Source organism: Syngnathoides biaculeatus, chromosome 7 (assembly GCF_019802595.1).
Source record: "Syngnathoides biaculeatus isolate LvHL_M chromosome 7, ASM1980259v1, whole genome shotgun sequence".
Classification (NCBI taxonomy): domain Eukaryota; kingdom Metazoa; phylum Chordata; class Actinopteri; order Syngnathiformes; family Syngnathidae; genus Syngnathoides; species Syngnathoides biaculeatus.
In genome coordinates this window covers 9734833-9758867 of record NC_084646.1, presented here as the reverse complement: position 1 = coordinate 9758867, position 24035 = coordinate 9734833, and the positions used below count along the sequence as shown (strand labels likewise).

Sequence of the window (24035 nt, the reverse complement as noted above, 5' to 3'; positions counted from 1 at the left end):
ACTGCTCCCTCATCCCGTTTGTGAAAATCAAAGAACTTTCCTTTGGAGAACCGAGCGTAAATATTTACGTAAGCGTCAGGCAACATTTACATATTTCGCAAACATCGCTTCATTGATGGCCCCGCCCGACAAAGACAGCCGGAGCGATGTCGTACGCGCGGATATTTTTTCGATGAACCGAACGTACGCGTCTCGGAAGCGGACCTTCTCGTCCACCTTCGACGAAACATCTGTAACAATCGAAAATGTTCCGAAAACGTGACGATGAATTCACGTCCGCCCCGGGACGACGTCTCACTCGCGCTGCGTTCACGTCTCGGAACGCGACGCCGCTTATCTGACGTTAGCAGGCGGGCGAGCGCCGCGGACCGAAAGTTCCTTCTCGTTATTTTTAAGGGCGCGCCGCCCGATTCCATTTTTTTTTTTCCCCCCGATATTGCATCCGAAAAGTCATTCCCAGCGCTTCTGTTTACATGCAGTGTTTTCGTCCACCCCCCCCCACTCAAGGTACCCGAAGGCTCGGAGGTCCGCTTCCAGCCGGGAAACTTCTCGCTCTCCTGCCGGGTCCGAAAGGAGCTCCTGCTCCCCCACGGCAACGAGCACCTCCTCGGCTGGGCCCAGAAACTGTACGGCGCCGTCACCTCCTTCAGCGAGCTCAGGACCACGCAAGACATCTACATCAAAGTCGGAGAAGGTGAAATTCCCGGCGTTCCTCGACAGGTTCTTTTGGGTTGCGTGTTTTTCACTTTGCGATGTGAAATTGGGGGAAAAAAATTCTCGAGAAGCCACGACTGGAAGGGCGAAGCGGCATCGGAAAACCGACGGCGGGGATCCTGTCAAAGATCGGCTTGTCCTGGGACCCGAAAGAAGTAAAAGCGGGGAAAAGAGGATTCGCCTCCCGAAATCCGGTTTCGCTGAGCGGTGTGAAGTTTGGTAGGCGAGCCACGAAAAAAAACGCCGTTCCCATTTGCAGGGGATCCTTCCAAAACCGACTTGTCCTCGGTTTGGTTTTTGGAGGGGTCGGGGGCAGGGATTCGGCCCTCGAAGCTAATTTGAAAGTTGGCAGGCCGAGCTATCCCCGTCTTCTTCTTTTCCTTTCGGCTTGTCCCGTTAGGGGGTCATCCCAGATGAACGCGTATTTGTCTGGCACAGTTTTTAACGGCGGATGCCCTTCCTGACGTGACCCTTCTGCACGTTAGCCGCCGGGGAGAGGAGCTTCCGGGACCTGGTAGTCCCAGGCGGTCTCCAATCCGAGTACAAACCAGGGCCAAACCCGCTTCGCTTCCGAGATCTGACGAGATCGGGCGTTCTCGGGTTAGCGTGGCCGCAACCCTATCTATCCTGTCTAGACCCGCAAAAAAAGTCTCAAGTCAGTCCAGAAAGAGAACATCGCTTTACACCACGGGTGTCAAACTCAAGTCCCGGGGGCCACATCTGGCCCCGCTGCATGGTTTTGCGTGGCCCGCCGAGGCAAATCATGTGCATAAACTTCTGGGATTTTTTTTTTTTTTTTTTTTTTTTTGGGGGGGAGGGGGGTCAAATCTGGATGAAAATTTGAAATTGTCGTATCATAAATGATAACGTTTGAGCTATTAAAAGCATTTTTTGTGTGACCAAACAACATTAGTTGGAAAAACTCAAAACCCTTGATTTCTGATTCCAAAACTAGTTCATGAATTTAGGATGACGCGGTTAAAAATTTTTATCGTTTGAGGGAAACCGCAAGTCCAATGTGGCCCGTGACAAAATTGAATTCGCTACCAAATTTGAACAAACTCCAGATGACAGATTGTCAAGAATCTGAATTTTTCCGTCATCTGCCGCGTCGGCGCCAAAGTTCAATTTACCTTCGGTTCATTTTCGCCAAATAAGGAAGCGTCCGTCCGCGTCGAGGAGGAGTCGAACTCTCGACGCTGAAAACGCGACAAGATTTGTCACGTCAAAACCGAAGCTCGCGCGACAAGCCGGGGATGAAGTGGAAGGCTTGAAATCCGGACCAGATGCTAACCTTGCTCCTTTGAACCTGAAACACACGCAGACAGACAAATTGACAAAAGGTCACGAAACCAATATTTGGGGTCACCCGTCGTTAACGTGTAACAACGGCGCCGTGTCCCCGCAGATCCTCTCTTCTCCGACACGTGCAAGATCGACAACAAGTTCCTGTCGCTCAACTACCTCGGCGGCTACGTGGAGCCGCAACCGTCGGCGGGCTGCGTGCTGTCCGCCGGCCACCGCGAGCGGGAGGTCCACGTTCTGGAGCTGCAGGCGCCCACCTCCAGCGGGTCAGCGCCGTCGGGGGGGGGGGGGGGGGGGGGAGTGGCCTCTGCGCACGTTACGCGGTGCCGCAAATGTGCTACGTTGCACTTGAAGAGAAAGAACGCGGACGAATTTAATAAGTTCATGTCACGTCTGACAGTACATATTGCGTTTATATGCGCCGTTCATTCCGTCGAACCTTAAATATTCTACGTTGGACCGTCTACAACATTAGATATGCTACACTGGAATTGTATCGATAATTAAGTCTGTAAATATTGTACATGTTTGTTGCATAGAATATCTGTCAATCCGTTTTCTTTTTTGCCGCTTATCCTCACGAGGCTCGTGGGGAGTGCTGGAGCCTGTCCCAGCTGTCGACGGGCAGGAGGCGGATGGTTACACCCTGAACTGGTCGCCAGCCAATCGCAGGGCACTGAGAGAGAGAGAGAGAGAGAGAGACAACCGATCGCACTCACAATCACACCTATGGGCAATTTAGAGTGTCCAATTAATGTCGCATGTGGGAGTGCCCACCCGGAGAAAAGCCACGCAGGCACGGCGAGGACATGCAAACTCCACACAGGCGGGTTCGGGATCGCACCCGGGTCCTCAGAACCGTGAGGCTTTACCAAAATCTTCTTGCCGATTGTTTGATCATATTTACCAGCTTTACCAGCCGCTCCACCCTGCCGCCTGCGTGGAATATTAAATATGTAGATACAGCACGTTATAGTTGCGTCGAACATCAAAGGGGCAGGACGGCGGATCAGCTGGTAAAGCGTCGGCCTCACAGTTCTGAGGTCCCGGGTTCCATCCCGGCCCCGCCTGCGTGGAGTTTGCATGTTTTCTCCGGGTGGGCACTCCCGTTTTCCTCCCACATCCCAAAAACACCCAACATTAATTGGACACTCTAAATTGCCCATAGGTGTGATTGTGAGTGCGATTGGTTGTCTCTCTCTACGTGCCCTGCGATTGGCCGGCGACCAGTTCAGGGTGTAGCCCCGCCTCCTGGCCGTCGACAGCCGGGATGGGCCCCGGAACTCCCCGCGACCCCTGTGAGGATAAGCGGCAAATAAAATGGATGTATGGGTGATGAAAATACGGTCCGTTAGAGGTACTGACAAAGTGTGAATATAAAAAAACGTATACAGCATCATGTGTCGCGCATTAAATATGTAATGGTGGTACCTTTGCCTGGCATTGATAATTTAATGTGAAGAAAATATGTATGCGAGGTTAGAATTATACAGAAGCTGAAATGCGCGTTGACGGCGGGCTCTCGCGGTCCAGTGCGTTCCAGGTGGAGGTGATGGTGGAACTGCGTCCGCTGGAGGACGACGGGCCGCTCCATCGCGACGTGGTCCTGCTGCTCCACTGTGTCAAGGCCGTCAACTGGGTCATCAGGGCCCACGACGTACTGGGCAAGCTCACCGTTGTGGTGAGTAGTCCCGGACCACCAAAAAGCTACCAAGACCTGACCGTGTCGCAACTTTCAAGTGTTTCCGGTTACGAACCGGCGATTGGTCGGATTATTGATTGATTGATTTTTATTTTCAAGCTAGCTTCAAATCCAAACATCCATCCATCCATTTTCTTAGCCGCTTATCCTCGCAAGGGTCGCGGGTAGCGCCGGAACCTATCCCGGCAGTCAACGGGCTGGAGGCGGGGCACACCCCGAACTGGTCGCCGGCCAATCGCAGGGCACATTGAGACAAATGGTCGCGCGCACACTCACACCTATGGGCAATTTAGAGTGTCCAATTAATGTCGCGTGTTTATGGGGTGTGGGAGGAAACCGGAGTGTCCGGGGAAAACCCACACAGGCACGGGGAGGACACGCAAACTCCACGCAGGCGGGTCCCGGATCGAACCCGGGACCTAAGAACTGTGAGACCAACGCGTTACCAAATAGTGATATGAAAATGAAAAAGGGACAATTAAGGTGTTTTATTGCCATCGAACGTGAGCAAGAAAAGCAGCAATCGGCTGGAGTCCAACAGAAAATGACAACCGTCACGAGGCGCTGCTGTGAGCCACAGCCCACATGTGGACCCTCACACGGAGTCCAGCCCAGCCGATGTGACTCCGGTCCTGATGTCAATCACTCGCTCCTAAATCCACTGAATCGACGCTCTAATACTCGAGTAAATTTGAACCGTGATCACATTTTGGTTACCATAATTAAAGAATATGAACACCGACACATTCTATTTTTTTATATATATATATATATATATATATACATTTTAGATGCCAATCAATTCAGTGTGAATTCCTGCTCCGTGACCCTTGTGAGGATAAGCGGCTAAGGATATGGATGGATGGATGGATGGATGGACATTTTAAGATGCAGGCAATGCTTCATTTGCAGCAGTGCCCGCAACTTGGTCTACCAGCCACCAGGGGGCCAGCGCATGGTTAAGGTTTCATGAAAGCTTCAAAATAAAAGCTTCAAATTGCATTGATATCCAATGTAGCGACATACGAAGCCGTTATTTTGACGGTGGCGGAGAAGCGGCGCGTCACGGTACGAGAATCGTAACAATCGTGGCAGCGGCTGCCTTGACTTCGACTTCAAACGTGGAATATGAATATGGAAAAAACAATCGGCAGCAAGGATTGTCGAATCCAACGTGAGACAAGAAAGAAATCTTTTTCCCCACGTAGGCTTCCGACAGCATCAGCGTAAGTTCGACTACGGAGAGGCTGATGCAAGTGTCCAAATCCCCCAAGCGCCCCTTACCGTCCGGGCCCCAGGCGCTGATCCGGTGGGCCGAGGAGCACCGCTACGGCCCGGTCACCACCTACACCAACACGGCCGTGGCGAACCACTTCAACGTCTGGCTCAGGCAACAAGGTGACAAAAACCGACTTCATTTTCTTTGTGCAACACAAATCGGCTCTTCAATATTTACTCGGGGCAAAATTCTCGACCGCAATCCGTTCCAGAAAACGCTTCGACAAGTCATTTGTTCCAAAACCAAATCGATGTTTCCCATTACAATCAATGGAAAAAGAAATAATGCGTTCCAAGCCTCAAAAATTTGGCTTTTTAAACCATTTTTTTTTAGCTTTTCCTTCAACGTGCACGCCGTCAGACAACGCGCCGCTCAAACTCTTGCCGCCGATTCAAATATGTCACCCATAAATCAAATAAATGGGTTTGAAATAATGCAGCTGCATTGTGAAGTAAAGTTGAATACAACGGAACTGCACTGAACAAATGTAAGATGCTAAATTAAGATACTGTTTGAACATTTAATAGCGTGATGCCTCGGTTTTCGACCACAACCCTTTCCAGAAAACGGTTCGAGAAGTTATTTGTTCGAAAACCAAATCGATGTTTCGCATTACAATGAATGGAAGAAGAAATAATGCGTTCCAAGCCTAAAATAATTTGTCCTTTTAAAGCATTTTTTTTTTTTTTTAGCTTTTCCTTCAACATGCACGCCGTCAGACAACGCGCCGATCAAACTCTTGGCGCCGATTCAAATATGTCACCCATAAATCAAATAAATGGGTTTGAAATAATGCAGCTGCATTGTGAAGTAAAGTTGAACAAACATAAGAGTGATGCCTCGGTTTTAGACCACAATCCGTTCCAGAAAACGGTTCGAGAAGTGGTTTGTTTGAAAACCAAATCGATGTTTCCCATTACAATGAATGGAAAAAGAAATAATGCGTTCCACGCCTAAAACGTTTGGCTTTTTAAAACATTTTTTTTTTAGCTTTTCCTGATTATAAACTGCATAGTAGAAATAATGTATAGTTTAAATACTTTATATAGTAAAATAATTAAACAAATATATTTATTTTTTGCTTAAAATGTATGCTTTAGTAGTAGAGTACGCTAGGCCGGGACTGCATTGCCGTATCTCTTAGTAAAAAAAATAGAGGAATGAAGGTAGTGTTAGCGTCCTCGCACGTGGGCTTGTTGAGCTCCAACCGGATTTGTCGTCCAGACGCGGTGGACCACTCGGAGAGCCTGCTCCCGCCGGAGCTGACCATCCTTCGCGGCAACGGGCCACCCCGCCCGGTCCTTCCCTTCCTGTTCCCTCCGCCCGTGTCGCGGGACCTGCCCTACCCGCCGCTGCCCTCCCTGCTGGACGAGGGCCCCCGGGAGAAGGCGGAGCCCGAGGAGCACCGGGCCGTCCTCAGCGCGGGGGTCGCCGTTCAGTGCCAGGACGCCAGGATGGTGGTCAGCGTCAGCAAGGAGAGCCTCCGAGTGAGTACAAAACCCCGCCAGAGTTTTGATCGGAAAAGCATAATGTCATCGTTATTGTCGCGTCACCAGGCCAACGGCTTCGCGCACGCTAACCTGACGCTTGAAGACCCGCGATGCAAAGCCACGGTCAACGCCACCCACTACACGCTGGAGACGCCGCCCACCGGGTGCCAGACCACCGTTTACCCCCTGCGGGGAAGCTCCGACGCCCTCCACATCAACACTGTGAGTCCGCTGCCTTGCAGTTAGGACCGACCTTTCCGTACTGGCGATCTTAAGCTCCGCCCCTTTAGCTACACTTGCCAGGTCCCGCAAGCTTCAGAAATGGCGACTGAACAGAACCGGTTCGAAGTCGATTCTCTATCTCGTATTCCAGATAATGTTGCGGTACGTTTTTTTTTCCGTGAGAGTTCTACACAGAGGTCTCAACTATTTCACGCAATATATATATATATATATATATATATATAATATATATATATATATGTATATATATATCCTTGTAACCGAGCAGGATATCTTTCCTCAGAATTGCACGTTAACTAAGCGCACCTGAGGAACATTTTCTTCATAATGTGAAGTTTTCCAAGCGCACGCTACTAGCAACCAGCATTGCTTGTGGGACAATACGTCGAGAGGGGCGTGTCAAGCCAGGGGTTAAGATTGATCTGATTGGCTGTTATTGTACGAGTGGTTGACAGGTCGTTAAGTTCCATTGTATGGGAAATATAACCCCCACCTCCAAAAAAAGTTCAAGAATAAAATTCCATCTCATAAAGGAAATGGGGGCTGTTTTTGAAACAACGAAATGTCAGCGTCTTGTCTCGGAATGTCTCGACCGTGAACTCTGTGGTGTGTTTGCGGGGTTCGACCTCTGTTATCTGCGATACTGTGGAAAAGCGTCCAGGATGTTTGCTCATCCTGCTCGCCGTCCGTCGGTCACCCCCCCCCCCCCAACCCCCACCCCGGTGCAATTTTAACAACTCGGGCGCCTTTCCAAACGCTGCTTTTGTTAAGCAATGGCTAACCTTTGAACTCTGCTCTAAAAGAGATGAATTATCACTGAGCGGATCCCGCACGACCTCCGCGGGGGGTGGGGGGGGGGTGCGTTCAACTCGACAGGAAACTGGAGAATTCCTTAACGTGTAGACTGCATTTATCATCACTTTTTTATGGTTGACTGAAAGCGATGTAAACATTCTAACAATTATTAAACCATAAAGAAGGCTTACATCGTGTCGTGAGGAAGTGAAATAAGTAAATTCTTACTTTTTTTACATTCTTCCCTCAGTTTGTTTACGATTATCAAACAAATGTAAATGTGTGACAAACAGACCCCGTGTAAACAAAATTCAGAAAAAATGCGTGAAAAGTAAATGCCCTGCTTTTTAAATCATGATTTAACTGTGGCTAAATACATATTTGTGAAAATTCATCTCATTTTCAGTGACTGCATCTAAGCCTGGTTACCTCCAGAACTACTTCTCAGTCCAGAAGTCCCTTAAATAGTACAAAAACCTGCGGCCCAAAGATCTCCAAAAAGCTGCGACCAAATGCCACAGTCCTGCCAGTTGGCAAAAGGATTCAAAGTCAGTTTGAAAGTTTTAGGATTCCAGCAAACTACAGTAAGAGCCATTATCCTCAAGCGGCGAATACATAGAACAGCGGTTAACTTTTACAAAATGGCCGCCCTTCATTATTACCCCAAGAGAGCAATGACAACTCATCCAGGAGGAGAAAGAACTGCAGGTCTTCTTTGCCTCAGTTAGGGTTAGTGTTTATGACGCAATAAGAACAAACTGAGGCAAATAGGATTCCTGACAAAGTAGCAGTTTGTTGGACTACAAACCAAAAACAACATAAAGACATGTCTTACTGTTGGGGTGGGAGGAAATTGAATAATTTCAACGGCCTTTGGGACAATATTCTGTGAACTGAATGATATACAGCATTTAAAAAAAAACAAAAAGCGCGTCATACTAACGGTCAACAACGGTAGTCGTAGTGTGACGGTCAGGGGCTGCTTAGCGTCTTCAGGACCTGGACGAGTTGTTGCGATTGATGGAAACATCAGTTCTGCTCTTTACCAGAAAACCCTGAAGGAGAACGTTAGGCTATCAGTTTGTCACCTCAACCTGAAGCCCACTTGGGTTCCGCACCAATCCGAAACGGACCAGCAACTCAACCTCTGGAAAAATAAATGAAAACGAGGTTTTGGAATGGCCTCGTCAAAGTCGTGCCTTGAATCCGATAAAGATCGTCCGTGCTCAAAAACACTCCCGATCATAGGATCATATTTTTCTTTATTCCTCCGTGTTTAGGTTCTTATAAGTCACGGCGAGACCAAGGACGGGAGCGGTGGCCCCCTGGAGTTCGACGACCGGGAATCTGGGGATGTCCTCTTCCCCAGGGACCTGGAAAGGATCCAACCCAGAGATCAGTTGTCAACCATTAGAGTAAGTGACTCCGAAACAACTACAAATGTCGTATATATATATATATATATATATATATATATATATATTTTTTTTTAATTGAGCTCCTGAAGGCAGTTTTACTTGGCAACATGAAATTTGGTAGACGTGTCAATCATGAGCAGAACCACAAAAAGTCTCAAGGAGTCATTCCTGAAAAGAAAAACCGCCGGAGGTCAACCATTTTGGTTCGAAGTGGCCTTTTTCAGGACATTTTTGCCGTTTTCTGGATCCTTCAAAGTCAAAAGTTGGTTTTTTTTTTGTTTTTTTTTTTTTTTAATCCAGCCCTCAAAGCCAGATTCTCTTAGCAACATGATATTTTGTATAATTCTAATAATGAGAAAAAGACCAACAGAAGTCTCAAGAAGCCTTATCTGAAGAGACGCGTAGTCAGCAGTTGGTGGTTTGAAGCAGCAATTCTTGGATTTTTTTTTGGTGATATTATTTTATTTGGGCTCTTCCAAGTGCAAACCCCTTCAAGTCCCGGCCAATTTCTGACAAATTCAAATACTTGACCCGCAATTTCCCGTGTATGATGCACATTATTCCCCCCCCCCAAAAAAAAAATCAATACTGCACATTTTACATATTGTGTACAGACAAAGGGATAAAAAGGCAAAAAAAAAAAAAAACATTTTACAAGTGTATGCTGTCATGTAGAGGTTAGTCAAAAGCTGTACGCATTCATTCCCATGTGCCACCGCCACCTCGAGGCGATGAAAAATTTATAGCCTATACTTTCATTCTAATATGAAAGAGGTACGTGACTGCATATATGTACAGTTGTACGTTTACATACCCATGCAGAATTTCTGAAATATTTTTGAAATTACAACTGAACAAAGACCATCATTCATTTCTTTATGGTTGTGTTTTGCTTTTCTGAAATTATCGACAGTTTAGTTTGAATCCTATTTTTTTTTTTTTAAATGTGTTTCACCTGGTCCTTCTTGTTTTCTTGAAAGAATTGTACCAAATTTGTACCAAACATTCACAAATTCTGACAAACATATGAGCACAACTGTTTGGTTTTGTTTTTTGTTTTTTCTTTTTTACGAAATAAAAGTTGGGTTTGTGAATTTCAAAATAATAGCAAATAAAAAAAGAAAGTGTTGCGTTCAAATAAAGGGCTTACCTTCATAATGATGTTTGAAAGAACAAACAAAATACCAATCATACTTCCTGTTTTAATCATGTGAGTTGAAGCAAAATCGTGCATTATACATAGATGGAAGGGTTTTCCAGAATTTTGAGGTCCACTTTGGGGCGGGGGTGTATGATACTCGGGTACGCATTATACACAAAAAACGATGGCACTTCGCGGACACAAAATTACCAAGCCTCACAGATTTCGTAATTGTCTGCCGACGGATGCATGACAGCAAAGGTTTGTGAGATCCGTGTGCCCCCTACTGGCAGAAATGTACCGACTTGAACTTAAAGACCGGCACTGGACTGGATCAGCAGAATCTGATCCGATGTTTATCTCGTCTCGTGATTTCTCCTCCTCCCAGTTCAACTGCACGTACCGACAGGAAAGCAAGAAAAGCCCGGCTCGGTCTCGGCATGTGGACATGACGTTCAGCGTGGACCTGTACCACGCGCCGCCCTCCGACCGGCCGTCCCGCCAGGCCTTCAACACCGTCTCTCAGAACCAGCTGGTTTTCGTGGAGGTTTGTTCTCGTCTTGTTTCTCACCGCGGTCAACTCGGCGTCTCTCGACGTCCCCCGTCGGACCTGGTTCATTCCGCCATGTTACTGACGTCCCGGTTTTATATTTTATGCCTTCCCCAAAATCTCAGAGCCCAAGATCCCAACCCATTTAATTTTTAGTATTGTGCAGCACAGTACACTTTACAGCCTGTATGAAAGCATTTGCGTAATCTTTCAAGAACCTCGGACTCAGGCTACGTCTCTCCGGCGTGCCCTGGGTCATCCCCCGGGGTCTCTTTCCGATGTGACGTGCCCGAAACACCTCACCAGGGAGGCATCCGGATCAGATGCCCCAGCCACCTCCTCTGGGTCCTCTCAATGCGGGGGAGCAATGGCTCGACACTGAGCGCCTCCCGGATGACCGAGCTTCTCAACCGTTCTCTAAGGCTGAGCCCGGAAAGCCTGCGGAGGAAACTCGGTCGCTTGTGTCCAGGATCTTGTTCCTTCGGTCACGACCCACAGCTCGTGCCCATAGGTGAGGGTAGGAACGTAGCTCGACTGGTAAATTGAGAGCTTCTGCTTTCGACTTTGCTACCTCTTCACCACAACGGACCGCATCACTGCAGACGCTGCACCGATCCGTCTGTCGAGGTCCCGCTCCATTCTTCCCTCACTCGTGAACGAGACCCCAAGATACTTGAACTGCTCCACTTGGGGCAGGATCTCATCCCCGACCCGGAGGGGGCACGCCACCCTTTTCCGACTGAGGACCACGGTCTCTGATTTGGAGGTCGTAAGGCGGTTGGTGCCCTCGTGGCGGCAACCCCAGAACACGTTGGTGGACACCAACAGTCAGGGATTCCGTCAAGCTGAAGGAGGAGTCCCAGCGGGCATTTTTTGCCTGCGGTACTCCGCATCAATTTACAAAACTGAATTTGGCAGACACGCTAGCCGAGACCCTCTTCATCCGTTGAAATACAAACGTGACGATTATATACGTAAGTGGCACTAAACGGTTGGATTCCTGTTGATGAGTGAATGGAGTGGGGGGAAAAAAGTACTCAAGTAACTACAGAAACAAAATATTTGTTCTTTGTTACTTTCCAACACTGCTCGCCGGTTCACTTCCTGGTGTCCCCGCAAATATTTACCCGGCGGAGGTCAGGGGAGGCGGCGCGCGGCGGCCGTTTGAAGCGCCGCTTCATGACGTCGGCGGCGGCCGCTAACAGAGGAGTTCTGTGTGTCCGCCGCCAGCTTCTTTCCCGTCAGAAGTGGCACCGCGCTGAGAGCCCGGCCCAGGACGCAAGGTGGACTCGCACCGAAAGCGTCCGGGAAAAGTCGCTCGCTCAGAACTCCCTTCGGGTCAGCGGGGCCTTCGCTGGTCCGTCGGAGCGTTGAAATAATGAGCTCCGTCGCTCTTATCTCGGTGTGTACTGGACGGTTTAGGGGACCTTTTTGGTTGCTGGTTTTATTTATAATGACCCCCTTTTCAAAGCCGTCAGTGGGACTTGAAATGATGTTAATAGGACGGAGCAGGTTTACGCACGTGTATCCAAAACTTTGTTCGGGAATGATCTTGGTAAGCGTGGCCTTTAATTTGAGCGTAACGTTCAAAACTAACCAGCTGAGCAACCTTCTATGAGCGCACCAAGTGCAAAATTAGTGGCACGTGTTTGACGTTATTTGACCCTGCGCTGTCCTTGAAATTTCAATTGGACGTTCAAATTTTGACCTCGGGAATTCTCTCGAGTGGAGCCCCCAAAAAATGCGTTTTCTGGTTTTTGCGCCCGCGAGAGCGAGGAAGACGGCACCTTGTCGCGCCTCGAGAACAAATGTCGGTCGTTCCGTCCCCTTTCAGATCACCTCGACGTCGGCCGACGCCGACGCGGGCTTCAACATCCTGTCGTGTTTCGTCTCGCCCGACGCCGACCCCAACGTGGAGTCGTCCTACCCGCTCATCGAGACGATCTGCCCCACCGACGACTCGCTGCGCTTCCGCGACGACGGCCGGACGGGAAAGAAGAGCTTCAGCTTCACCTTCAACTCCCGCTTTAACGCGTCGCGCCTCTTCCTGCACTGCAAGATGGCGCCGTGCGCCTACACCGGGCCTGGCCTGGCACCGGTATGCGCCCTGACTCCCCCTGGTGGCAGAAATGTTGTATTGGACACTTTTGCGGCGAGAAGTTCTCACAGGCGGACTGTGCCGTTTTTATGGAGATGGGTTGACCCTCGTTTCAGTAAAACATTACGACCCAAACAAAAACATAATTGGAATCATAATTGTTGCCATTTACCTCCTAAAATTCTTATTAAGGTTACCGAACCTCCCAGAAGCCCCTTACACGCTGCCACGTGGTTTTAGTCAACGTGTGAAATGGAAAATTTTGGAGAGCAACATCCAAAGCAATGTCAACAAAACCTCTTCAAGCTGCCAATTTTCAGCGCTGTCTTGCATCGCTGGTCTGGACCAATGACGTAGAATTTTCATCAGACTGGACTGCGCACACTGCGTCCAACGTCGGTTCCGCCACGGTCAACAGGCTCTGACTTCCGGTCAGGGCAAAAGCATGGTAAAAAAATACACACATTGTTATGGAAAACGATGGGATTAATCTATATTTTTTGGATGTTTTCGATCCCTAGAGACATGAATATGCCGTAATTCCCGGCCGACGGAGCGCACCTGGTTATAAGCCTCGGTACACAAAAAGAGTTTAAAGCTAGTGCGGCGCTAACGTTAGCGTGAACACGACACTAGCGTTAAACACTGTGTACCGAGGCTTATAACCAGGTGCGGTAGCGCCGCGCGAATGCTAACGCTAGCGCCACAAAACCGCATAAACTGCAGGGTTGAAAGCCCAGGAAGGTTTAAGCTTTACATTGACACATAAATATGTAATCTGAGGTACAGACCTTCTTAAAATTGTAATGATATGTTTTCCACATTTATAATTATAAGAATTAAATATGAAGGTCAAACTGAAACACACTTACCGGTGAAAAGTTACTTCTTTGCGACCGCCTGCACGGTTTTGACCGCTAACAGCGCGACAAAAATGAGCCATATTCACGCTAAAAAAGATAAACCTAACATATTGTAATATTATGTTTCACAATGTACAATTGTAAAAAGGATGTCAGCTTTCACGTGAAACAGTGCCCAAAATAATGTTTTGCCCTGACCGGAAGTTGAAGCCGGATTACCACGCGAAAGGGGTCTAGTTTTTGTTCTACGTCATTGGTCTGGACAAAAGGCAAGAACATGAAATTGGGGCGTCGGTCAAATTTGCCGACTAAGTTTCGACTTCCTGGAGATCTCACGTGGGTGAAAGGCACCGGCGCGGTATGAGGGAGTCGGCCTACGAATTTGGGGGCTTCGGAAGTAACAAAAACGAGGCACCGGAAAAGCGGGTGTGAAGTTGAACACCCCCACACCCGGCAACCGTTTTTTTTTTTTTTATACGTCGCGCGGCTTTCTTTGCGTCGCGTCTCGCGGCAGCTTACACCGGAAGGTCTCGTTTGATTTTCAGCTTCTCGCCGTTGACGCCGCGCCTTTTGTGTTTTTTCGCCCGTGTGCTCAGTGCGTGGACGCCGGCTCGTCGTGCGACTCCCTGCGGATCGACGACATCGTCGACATGATGATGAGCGCCGGGTCCAGCAGCAAAGCGCTGATCGTGCTGGGCGGAGACACGGCAGGTAGGTCGGGGCGCTCGCGCCGCGTGACCTTTGTGAACTTACGACGTACGTTTGGCAGTATTGTGGGGAAACAGAGGAAGTAGTAACAAGTAGTACTTGTAATGAGAAGTTCAAAAGGGATGTCTGAATAAAATGTACCTAAAAATTTTTAGGTACATCAAGAAATGAACAGTACTTTTTTTTTTTTTTTACTGTGCTACTTTTCTTCCGCTGTATTTTACACGACTTTACTTGGATTTTCGCTCCTTTACATTTTTTAACTTTATTCTACTTTGCTTTACTTGACACTACTGCATTCTACTCTACTCTACTCTACTTTGTTATTCTAAATTAGCATGCTAGTTTCACTTTACATCCTGCTACTACAGTGGTGCGTTGGTTCTTGAACACAATCTGTTCCAGAAGGCCGGTTGAAAACCGAAACGTTCCATAACCGAAGCGCATTTTCACTTTACAATGAATGGAGAATTAAATAATGTGTTCCAAGCCTAAAAAGTTTTTTAAAAGTGTTTTTTTTTTTTTTCTTTTCCTGATAATAAACTGCATAGTAGGAATACATGTATAGTTTAAATACTTTATATTGTTAAATCATTTAAGAAATATATTTATTTTTTGCTTGAAATGTATGCTTTAGTCGTAGAGTAAGCTAGGCTAGGAGCGCATTGCTGAATCTGTAGCGACTCGGCCCCCAGCCTTGTAAACCTTTTTTTATTAACAAATGTGCAGAATAACTTTAAACAAGTAATAATGGGGGGGGGGGGTACACAGACAAATTGTTTTTTATTTGCACAGAAAGTAAAAAATGTAACTTGCAACTAGAGGTAGGGTTAATGGAACAAAAGAAAAAAATCAATGCAAAGCAACTGTTTCAAATGAAAAGGAAAATGAATGAAAAATGGAAAAAAACATACTGGTTAAAAAAAAAAAAAAAACAACGGCAGCTACACAGTAGTAACATGCTAGCACAGCACAAACAGAGCCGGTTTAAAAAAAAAAAAAAAAAAAGCATACCTAAATCGCTGCGACACGCTAGCGCTAGCGCGGCGCTAACAGGGCCGGTTAAAAAAAATAAACCATGCTGGTAAAAGTCACTTCCTCGGCACATATATTCCACTGGTCTCACTCTTACCTTTTCCGCTCGAGTGCCGCCTTAGAAAAAAATGCACAAATTAGCCGGATCGCCGCATAAGCCGCAGGGTGTATAGGGCAGAAATTACAATAAATCATTAAAATACAGGTACTGTATATTATATCTGAGGCCCCGTAGCTCAGTGGTTCGAGCGTCGGTTTGGTAAACCAGGGGTTGCGGGTTCGTATCCCACTGGGGCCTCCAGTCCCTGAGAAAGGGTTGCGCCAGGAAGGCCATCTGGAGTCCAAATTGTGCCAAACAAATACATCTGAGGTGACGCGCTGTGGCGACCCCCAAAGGGACAAGCCGAAAGAATCTTCACTGTATATTGTATCTGATTTTCTGTGAAAGCCAGTAAAATGATAATACGAATTCAGAATTCCGAATTCCGACCCGGGTGAACTTCACATCTGCTCGTCATTAGCGGTCGTCATCCGTCTGTTTACATCGACGCCGGCGCTCGTGTGCTGAGGCGCACTTTTGGCCGCGAGCTGGCGATGAGGGAAAGCTGGAAAACGACGACACGCTGGAGCACCGAGCGTCAGTTGTTTTCACTTTAACGGCTCCAACTGGGGGGCCCAAGATCGCTCCTTATTTAGCCACTCATCCTCAGCGGGGAATCTGCGGAGGCGGGGGGCGAGGTAACGGCCGTCACCTTTTGGAGTCCTCCACGTGATGATGTCAGAAGCAACCCCCCCCCCCCCCCCCCCCGAGAGTCCACTTTTGTTTTCTTTACGCTTCTTTGCTTTATTGTATTCGCGACATCGAGCTACTTTTAATAAGACTTTTAATAATGAATAACGCAACTTCAAAAAATAAGTTGACGCAAAATCTGCCTCGGAGCTCCACCGGGAACCAAAAAAAAAAAAAAGAAGTACATTAAAAAGGTTCCGCCCGGAATCATGTTTGCGCCGCCACAAACAATGTTTCACACGGACGTTTGTTGCAGACGGACGCATTGCTGAGCCACGGTTAAATTTTGAAATTTACGTAAAGTATAACATTTATGAGTGAGCTGAATGGTACTTAGTGCGCTTTTTTTTTTTTTTTTTTTTGATATCTAAAATAGTCATCGCGATTGCTGTTTCAACTTTTGTATTCCAAATTTATACCAAACATGCCAACATGTGCAGTTTAAGGATGCAAATCCATCCCTCAAAATTATAAATATAATAAATATGAATATGTTGAGTGATCGGTTAGTTGGGCGGCACAGTCGGATCAGCTTGTAAAGCGTTGGCCTCACGGTTTCTGAGGACCCGGGTTCGATCCTGGCCCCGCCTGTGTGAACTTTGCGCGTTCTCCCCGTGCCTGCGTGGCTTTCCTCCGGGTGGGCACTCCGGTTTCCTCCCACATCCCAAAAACACGCAACATTACCGTAATTCCCGGCCTGCACAGCGCACCTGGTTACAAGCCTCACCCGGTACATTTGTAAATGAAATACCGTTTGGCGTACGTACACACGCCGCAGCTGCGTAAAAGCCGCAAGTGCCCACATCGAAACACGAGATATTTACAAAGATAGACGGAACAGAGAAAGAGTTTTAACACTAGCGTTGGCACTAACGCTAGTGCCGCGCTAATGCTAATGCTAACAAGGCCAGTTAAAATGTACCTAACCGGTAAATATCACTGATACGCGCCAGTAACACACGAGCACAGCCCTAACAGGGCCGGTAAAAGTAACTTCCTCGGCACATATATTCCACCGGTCACCCTAAGAATGAGACCGGTGGAATATATGTGAATATATGAAGTGACTTTTACCGGCCCTGTTAGCGCTGTGCTAGTGTGTTACTGCTGTGTTACTGGCGTGTCTCGGTGATATTTACCGGTAACTTTTCATTTTAACCGGCCCTGTTAGTGTTAGCGGCGCTAGTTATAGTGCGGCGCCGGCGTTAGCGCAGCTTTAGCCGTCTTTCTTTGTAAATGTTTGAATGTGGATTTCAATGCGGGCACTTGCAGCTTTTACACAACTGCGGGATATGTATGTACCAAATGGTATTTCCTTTACAAATGTACTCAGTGAGGCTTATAACCAGGTGCGCTCCGTAGGCCGGGAATTACGGTACTTTTTGCCGTTGTGCATTGAGGGAGTATGTCGGCAACCTTTAAAACGAAACGTAAATAAAAAATAAAACAAAACAAAAAAAAAAAAAAGTTTGTTTGTTCGTTTGTTTGTTTCAAAACCAGCTGGATGCACACCCCCCACCCGCCCCCCCCCGAACACCGGAACGTGCAAATTTATGCGGCTTGCATAGGAAGTTTTCGCGCTACCGCTAACACAGTTGATGCGAGCGATCGCGTCCTCCGCCGATGACCCGCCATCTCTCCGGCCTGATGAAAAAATACATCGCCTAAGAATAGACGCCATTGTGCTCCCCATACCGCCCCCCCCCACACCATCCCCGAACCTTGGCGCCACGCCAGACGGCGTCGCAGCCGACCCGGCGAGGTCCGTCGCTCGAGACCCCGCCGGCGCATTCCAAAGAGAAAAAGCGCGCGGCAGTTGCGCTCGTGTTCCAGATCAACTCAGCTCATCGTTGCACGTTCAGACAGAGATTTTTTAAATAGAGAAATATATTGCATCTATTGTCTTTTTGAAAAATATATATTGTACATCTTTTTAAACTTTTTTTTTTGGATCTAATGTTTGCAGATACATCGTCGCAACCGGGCCCGGACGACCCCACCGAAAACAACAGTACGTTCTAATCGGGAAAAGTCGAGCTACTCGTTTTCGACGTAAAAGGTGTTATCGGCCAAAGTTATTGATAATTTTTGTTTTCAGACCCCGCGACGCCCCTGCTGGACACGCCGACGGTGGTGGGGATCGCCTTCGCCGCCTTCGCCATGGGCGCGCTGCTGACGGGAGCGCTTTGGTTCATCTACTCGCACACAGGTGAGCGCTTTTAAGGAAAACAGCGGAGCGCGCGAGGGATGTCGGGATCGGCAGAAATGCGGCCAAACATCCTGCGGCGCACAATAACGCGGAGCGCGACTGCCCGACTTCCCGAGGGCGCGCTCGTCTTTCCTGTCTTTGAATGTTGTCAGGGATATTCTCCGCGTGGACAGATTGCGTGGGCGCTCGCAGGAAAAAACTCACAATCTGTCCGCTGCATGCTAAAATCATCCTCTTCCTGCGTCACCCCTTGAGACCCTTGACCTGGAAGTCAGAGGTCATCTTTGGTAGCCTTGTGGCGTTTTTTGTTTTTTTTTCACGCTGGCTCTCATCAGGGTTGCAGGCGGCGATGGGAACTCGAGTGCTATCAAATCACTGTTATGTTGTCTTGGACTTGTCCTGTCCTGTGTCGTCCTCTCCTATTTACTACTCATTGCGGTTTTTACCTCACAGAGACCGGCTTGCTCACGGCTGTTGTCCTCTCCTATCTTCTGTTTCATCCATTTTTCCTCCCCCTTCCTAATTTTCTAGCTGGTGTTGCATTTCCCAGCTCTGTTCTGTCCTGTCCCGTCCTGTCCCATTTGTTGCAAGTTCCGTCTGTGTCGCACGCGGCCTTCCCAGTCCAAATAATGTCGATCAAATCGACTCATCAGGGTCGCAGGCGGTGATGGGAACTCGAGTGCTATCAAATCGCTGTTATGTTGTCTTGGACTTGTCCTGTCCTGTGTCGTCCTCTCCTATTTACTACTCATTGCGGTTTTTACCTCACAGAGACCGGCTTGCTCACGGCTGTTGTCCTCTCCTATCTTCTGTTTCATCCATTTTTCCTCCCCCTTCCTAATTTTCTAGCTGGTGTTGCATTTCCCAGCTCTGTTCTGTCCTGTCCCGTCCTGTCCTACTTGTTGCAGGTTCCGTCCGTCTCTGTCGCACGTGTCCTTCCCAGTCCAAATGTCGATCAAATCGACTCATCAGGGTCGCAGGCGGCGATGGGAACTCGAGTGCTATCAAATCGCTGTTATGTTGACTTCGACTTGTCCTGTCCTGTGTCGTCCTCTCCTATTTACTACTCTTTGCGGTTTTTACCTCACAGAGACCGACTTGCTCACGGCTGTTGTCCTCTCCTATCTTTTGTTTCATCAATTTTTCCTCTCCTTTCCTAATTATTAAGCTGGTGTTGCATTTCCCAGCTCACCACTCCGTTCTGTCCTGTCCCGTCCTGTCCCATTTGTTGCAAGTTCCGTCTGTGTCGCACGCGGCCTTCCCAGTCCAAATAATGTCGATCAAATCGACTCATCAGGGTCGCAGGCGGCGATGGGAACTCGAGTGCTATCAAATCGCTGTTATATTGACTTCGACTTGTCCTGTCCTGTGTCGTCCTCTCCTATTTACTACTCTTTGCGGTTTTTACCTCACAGAGACCGGCTTGCTCACGGCTGTTGTCCTCTCCTATCTTCTGTTTCATCCATTTTTCCTCCCCCTTCCTAATTTTCTAGCTGGTGTTGCATTTCCCAGCTCTGTTCTGTCCTGTCCCGTCCTGTCCTACTTGTTGCAGGTTCCGTCCATCTCTGTCGCACGTGTCCTTACCAGTCCAAACAATATCGATCAAATCGAACTTCTACTTAACATTATCATCGTTATAATATGCTTTTCTGTTCTCATATTTTATTTTCTACACGTCTCTTGAACAGGACAACTTTAAAACGATAAATAAACGAAAGCTAGCGTCCAGGCCGGGGCAATAAATTAGGGACGGTGATCGTGGACGAGGCACAGGTGCAAGTCGAAAACGTTTTACATCCATCTTGTGTGAAATGACCGTACAAGGGAATATTGATCCCGTCTAAAAATATCCTCGTGTCTTTTTAAGCATTCAAGCACCAAAACTGAGCAAGCGAGTGTCCCCCCCCCCCCCCCCGACACAAACGCCTTTTCGCTCTCTTTTATTTTTTTCAGCCGTCACAGCTGGACACCATAAAAGGTCTTCAACCTTCAATCCGCTCAATGTTTGACGCTTTGCTCGTTAAGTCCTTGACAAATCTTTTTTTTTTTTTTTTTTTCCCTCAAGTTTTGTTGGACTTTGTCTGGCCGGCAGTGCAAACACGCAAGGTGCCGTCATGAAAACGTTTATCGCGAATAGCGGCGCCGACGGACGCCGCTTGACGCTCGCCAGCCGCGGAAGGACGAGGAACACCTGCAATTGCGATCTCGAGATATGAAAAACGGATATGGAAAATCCGAGTTCAGCTCACGACAAACGCCCGTCGAAAACTTTTCTCCCCACAAAAATGACTCCACTTTTGGGGAAGACAAAGCAGAGCCGAGACTCATTGGGTTCTACACCGCTTATCCTCACTGGGGTCGCGGGCGTGCTGGAGCCTATCCCGGGGCGAGAGCAGTGGTACGCGGTCAACTGGTCGCCAGCCGATCGCATCACACATACTCCGTACAGGCGGGGCCGGGATTTGAACCCTGTTCTTCAGAACCGTGAGGCGGATGTTGAACTATTCGAGATTTGTATCAATTACAAAAATAATAATGCTCACGGTTTATTGCAGGGGCGTCAAACTGATTTTTGTCGCGAGCAACATTGTACTTGCGATTTCCCTCAGGGGGCCGTTATCTGCTGTGGAACGATAAAAATCTTTAACCGCCTCATCATATTTACGCGTGAAATTTATGAACTAGTGTTGGAATCAGAAATCAAGGGTAATGAGTTTGGTAAAGACAAAAGTGCTTGAAATGTTATCATTTATGATATAACATTTTGAAATTTTGGTACAGATTTTAATTAGAAAAAAACACGATACTCATGATTTGCCTCCGCGGGCCACATAACATCATGCGGCGGGCCAGATCTGGCCCCCGGGCCTCGCGTTTGACACCTGTGGTTTATTGGTTGTTAAAAAAATAATAATAATAATTGTGGAATTTTTTTTTTTAAGTTTTCCTACTGCGTGTAGAAAAATCAAATGCGCATCAGTCAATCTTGTGCTTCCGTTGCTGCTTCCAGGAGGGACTGCTGGTGCTGCTGCGGGGTCGGCGGCGGCGGCGGCGCCGGGCGGGATGACAAAAGAGGTGAATAAGGGTCCGCCTGCCTCGGAAAACAGCAGCGCCGGCCACAGCGTCGGCAGCACGCAGAGCACGCCCTGCTCCAGCAGCAGCACGGCGTAGCCGAGGGAACCCGCCCGGGCGGCGGCCGCCCGCCCTGCCCGGGTCCCAAAGACAAAAAAAAAAAAAAAAAAAAAAAAAAAAAGCTCGGGGCGCTCCCACACCCGGGAACGCGGACGCACATCCTCAAGACGGAGGAAGCGCCACGTTCACGCTATATGTCCAAAAAGACGAAGGAGAAGACCGGGGATAGTTTGCCACCGACGCCACGAAATTCAGCCAAGTCAGACGTTTCAGGGTGCGTTCTCGGACTCGGACTTTGACAATCTCACACTCGAGATTTCACCCAAATCACACGGTATCTTCGAACGATTGTGGGTGTAAAAAAAAGAGGCCACGAGTGCTCGCTTACAAAAAAAAAAAATGCTCCCCATACCAGCATGGATGTGAAATTGGGTGGACCCCAAAAACAAAAAACTGTCCAACAGAATTGAACAGGAAGTCCACCATTTTGTGGGTTCGACAAGATAAATGAAGTTCTCCAAACAAACGTGTACTTTACTGGAGAATGTATCCAAGCGAGCCCGATCGGAAACGGGTATCCAATTCGCTAAATTCCAAAGCTAGCCCGCACGTAGCATGAACGGGAACATTTGTGGATTTGTTTTTCCGCGAGCCGATCCAGTCAAGTATCGTGATACCTGATAAGAACAAAAGAACCACTGCTGGCCTTAAAAAAAAATGGTTTTCAACGTGGTATGTAAAGATCGCGATTGGTTTTGAATGTAAGCTGAAGTTTGAAAATACCAAAAAAAATGTGAAATGTGAAGACATACTGATGACAAAGTAACATTTTTAAAACCCCTTCATTTTGCGCCGTTGCCATCTGCCTTTCATATAGAAGCATAAAAGCTAAGCTAGCTACATTTATTTTATTTTTTTTGTATGAAATCGAGACAAAAAGTTGATACCATTCAGAGGCAATTATTACAATTTGCAGCATATTTTTTTTTTTCCTCAAAGATGCCTAAGATCGGCGAACAAACAGTTCCCTACCCAAAGAGTGGTACAGATCTTCTGGTCTTCTTCTCGGAATGAAAGAAAATGAGGCTAAAATTTTATCGTATTATTCGTTTCCGTAAAAAAAATCTTAAAAATAAGACAAAAAGGTTGATCCCATTCAGCGAGATCGTTAGCATGTTTAGCTTCCCCACTCTAAAAAGACATCAAATGTCACGCCTCGAAAACGGGCCAAAAAGGTTGATACCACTCAAAGTCGGGTCATTAGCATGATTAGCATTCCCCCGTTAAACGCAAATATCTATGTTCAAGTGAAATGTACGCGATTTCCCGTGATGTCAGCGGGCAGCCTCAGTCATGCCGTTTCTCCAATGCTAAGCTAACGTTCCAGGGCGGTGCCGATCTTCAAAACTTGCTCTGGGGGTTAAAAAAAAAAAAAAAAACAATTTAAGAAAAAAAAAATAATAAGTTGAGAATGTCAAGTGACTTTCTATCTATATATATCTATATATATATATATATATATATATATATATATATACTGTATACACATTATGTACTGAACACGCGTGTAAATATTGTATTTTTTTGGGGGGGAAAATTTGAATGTGACGCTCATTTGTTGGCAACGCGGTTCCAGGATGAAGGCCCTTCGTCGTAATTTGCAAAATTTGCCCGTACAAATTCCGTTACTCCAGTTTGGCGATGCTAAGCTAAGCTAAGCTAAACCTAAAAAAATACCGCCGACGTCGTCAAACTTTAATTAGTGAGCCGATAATATTGGAACTCTTCCTAATGTTGTTTTTTTTGCCGTACAAACAAAAAATGTCAGCATTTTAGGTTATTAACCAAATTTATTTTTGCCTATGCTTTTAATTGTACCAGTAAAATTAGCACATTTGTCGCACTTTTTTTTTCTAACAAATCTGAACGTGATTTTTTTTATTTTTTTTCAAAGAAATCAGCGCCAGCCACCTCACAGTTTTATGAATGTTTGCAGCAAGATTTTTTTTTTTTTTTTACTTTACAAATGTAAACATGTATAAAGAGGGAAAAAGAGTACAGATATATATTTGTGTATAAAATTATATTTTGGAATAGATTTAGCCAGAGGAATTTTGGGGTGGTATGTTAAAGTACTGTGAATTGCCAATCATCACGTTTTTATGAGGGATTTATTTGTCGTCGTTTTACGTTCTAATCTTCGTTCAGTCTAACCAGGATGTAAATTGTATAAAACCGTTTAATCTTTTGTTTTTTCACTTTTCTATATTCGGTGTACAAAACTGTTACGACGGTGAAAATAAATGTACCAAAATCAATGTTTTGTGGAATTGACTTCAATGTATCTGGAAGGCGAAGGGCACCGGTGCCCCCTCGATCTTTCGAGAAGGAGGGGGGCACCAAAGAGGCGCTTGGTTGATGCCTTGCTCAAAGTGACGCAATAACATTATTGCCAATTTTGAGTAAACGCTAACTTCTTTAGGTATGGAGATCGTGCACGTGACGTCACCGTTTTCACGGCGCCATATTGCCGGTAAAACAAAGCTGCTCGGCAGCGCGAGAG

At 47.1% G+C, this 24035-nt stretch overlaps 1 protein-coding gene and 1 pseudogene across 2 annotated transcripts in view; one reads left to right on the top strand and one right to left on the bottom strand.

Annotated features, from left to right (window-relative positions):
• The window catches only part of tgfbr3 (transforming growth factor, beta receptor III), a 72723-nt gene extending 48918 nt beyond the window's left edge, over nucleotides 1-23805 (top strand). For both annotated transcript variants that reach the window (XM_061825019.1, XM_061825020.1), the window contains 13 exons: nucleotides 508-694; nucleotides 2123-2285; nucleotides 3553-3700; nucleotides 4930-5119; nucleotides 6225-6487; nucleotides 6557-6712; nucleotides 8809-8943; nucleotides 10476-10634; nucleotides 12472-12735; nucleotides 14195-14309; nucleotides 18098-18142; nucleotides 18230-18340; nucleotides 21351-23805. In XM_061825019.1, the coding sequence (XP_061681003.1) occupies nucleotides 508-694; nucleotides 2123-2285; nucleotides 3553-3700; nucleotides 4930-5119; nucleotides 6225-6487; nucleotides 6557-6712; nucleotides 8809-8943; nucleotides 10476-10634; nucleotides 12472-12735; nucleotides 14195-14309; nucleotides 18098-18142; nucleotides 18230-18340; nucleotides 21351-21511 (2097 nt within the window). In that variant the 3' untranslated portion in view covers nucleotides 21512-23805. The remainder of the gene's footprint in view (nucleotides 1-507; nucleotides 695-2122; nucleotides 2286-3552; nucleotides 3701-4929; nucleotides 5120-6224; nucleotides 6488-6556; nucleotides 6713-8808; nucleotides 8944-10475; nucleotides 10635-12471; nucleotides 12736-14194; nucleotides 14310-18097; nucleotides 18143-18229; nucleotides 18341-21350) is intronic.
• On the bottom strand, nucleotides 1214-1332 carry LOC133504200 (5S ribosomal RNA; annotated as a pseudogene).
• Nucleotides 23806-24035: the final 230 nt, after the last annotated feature.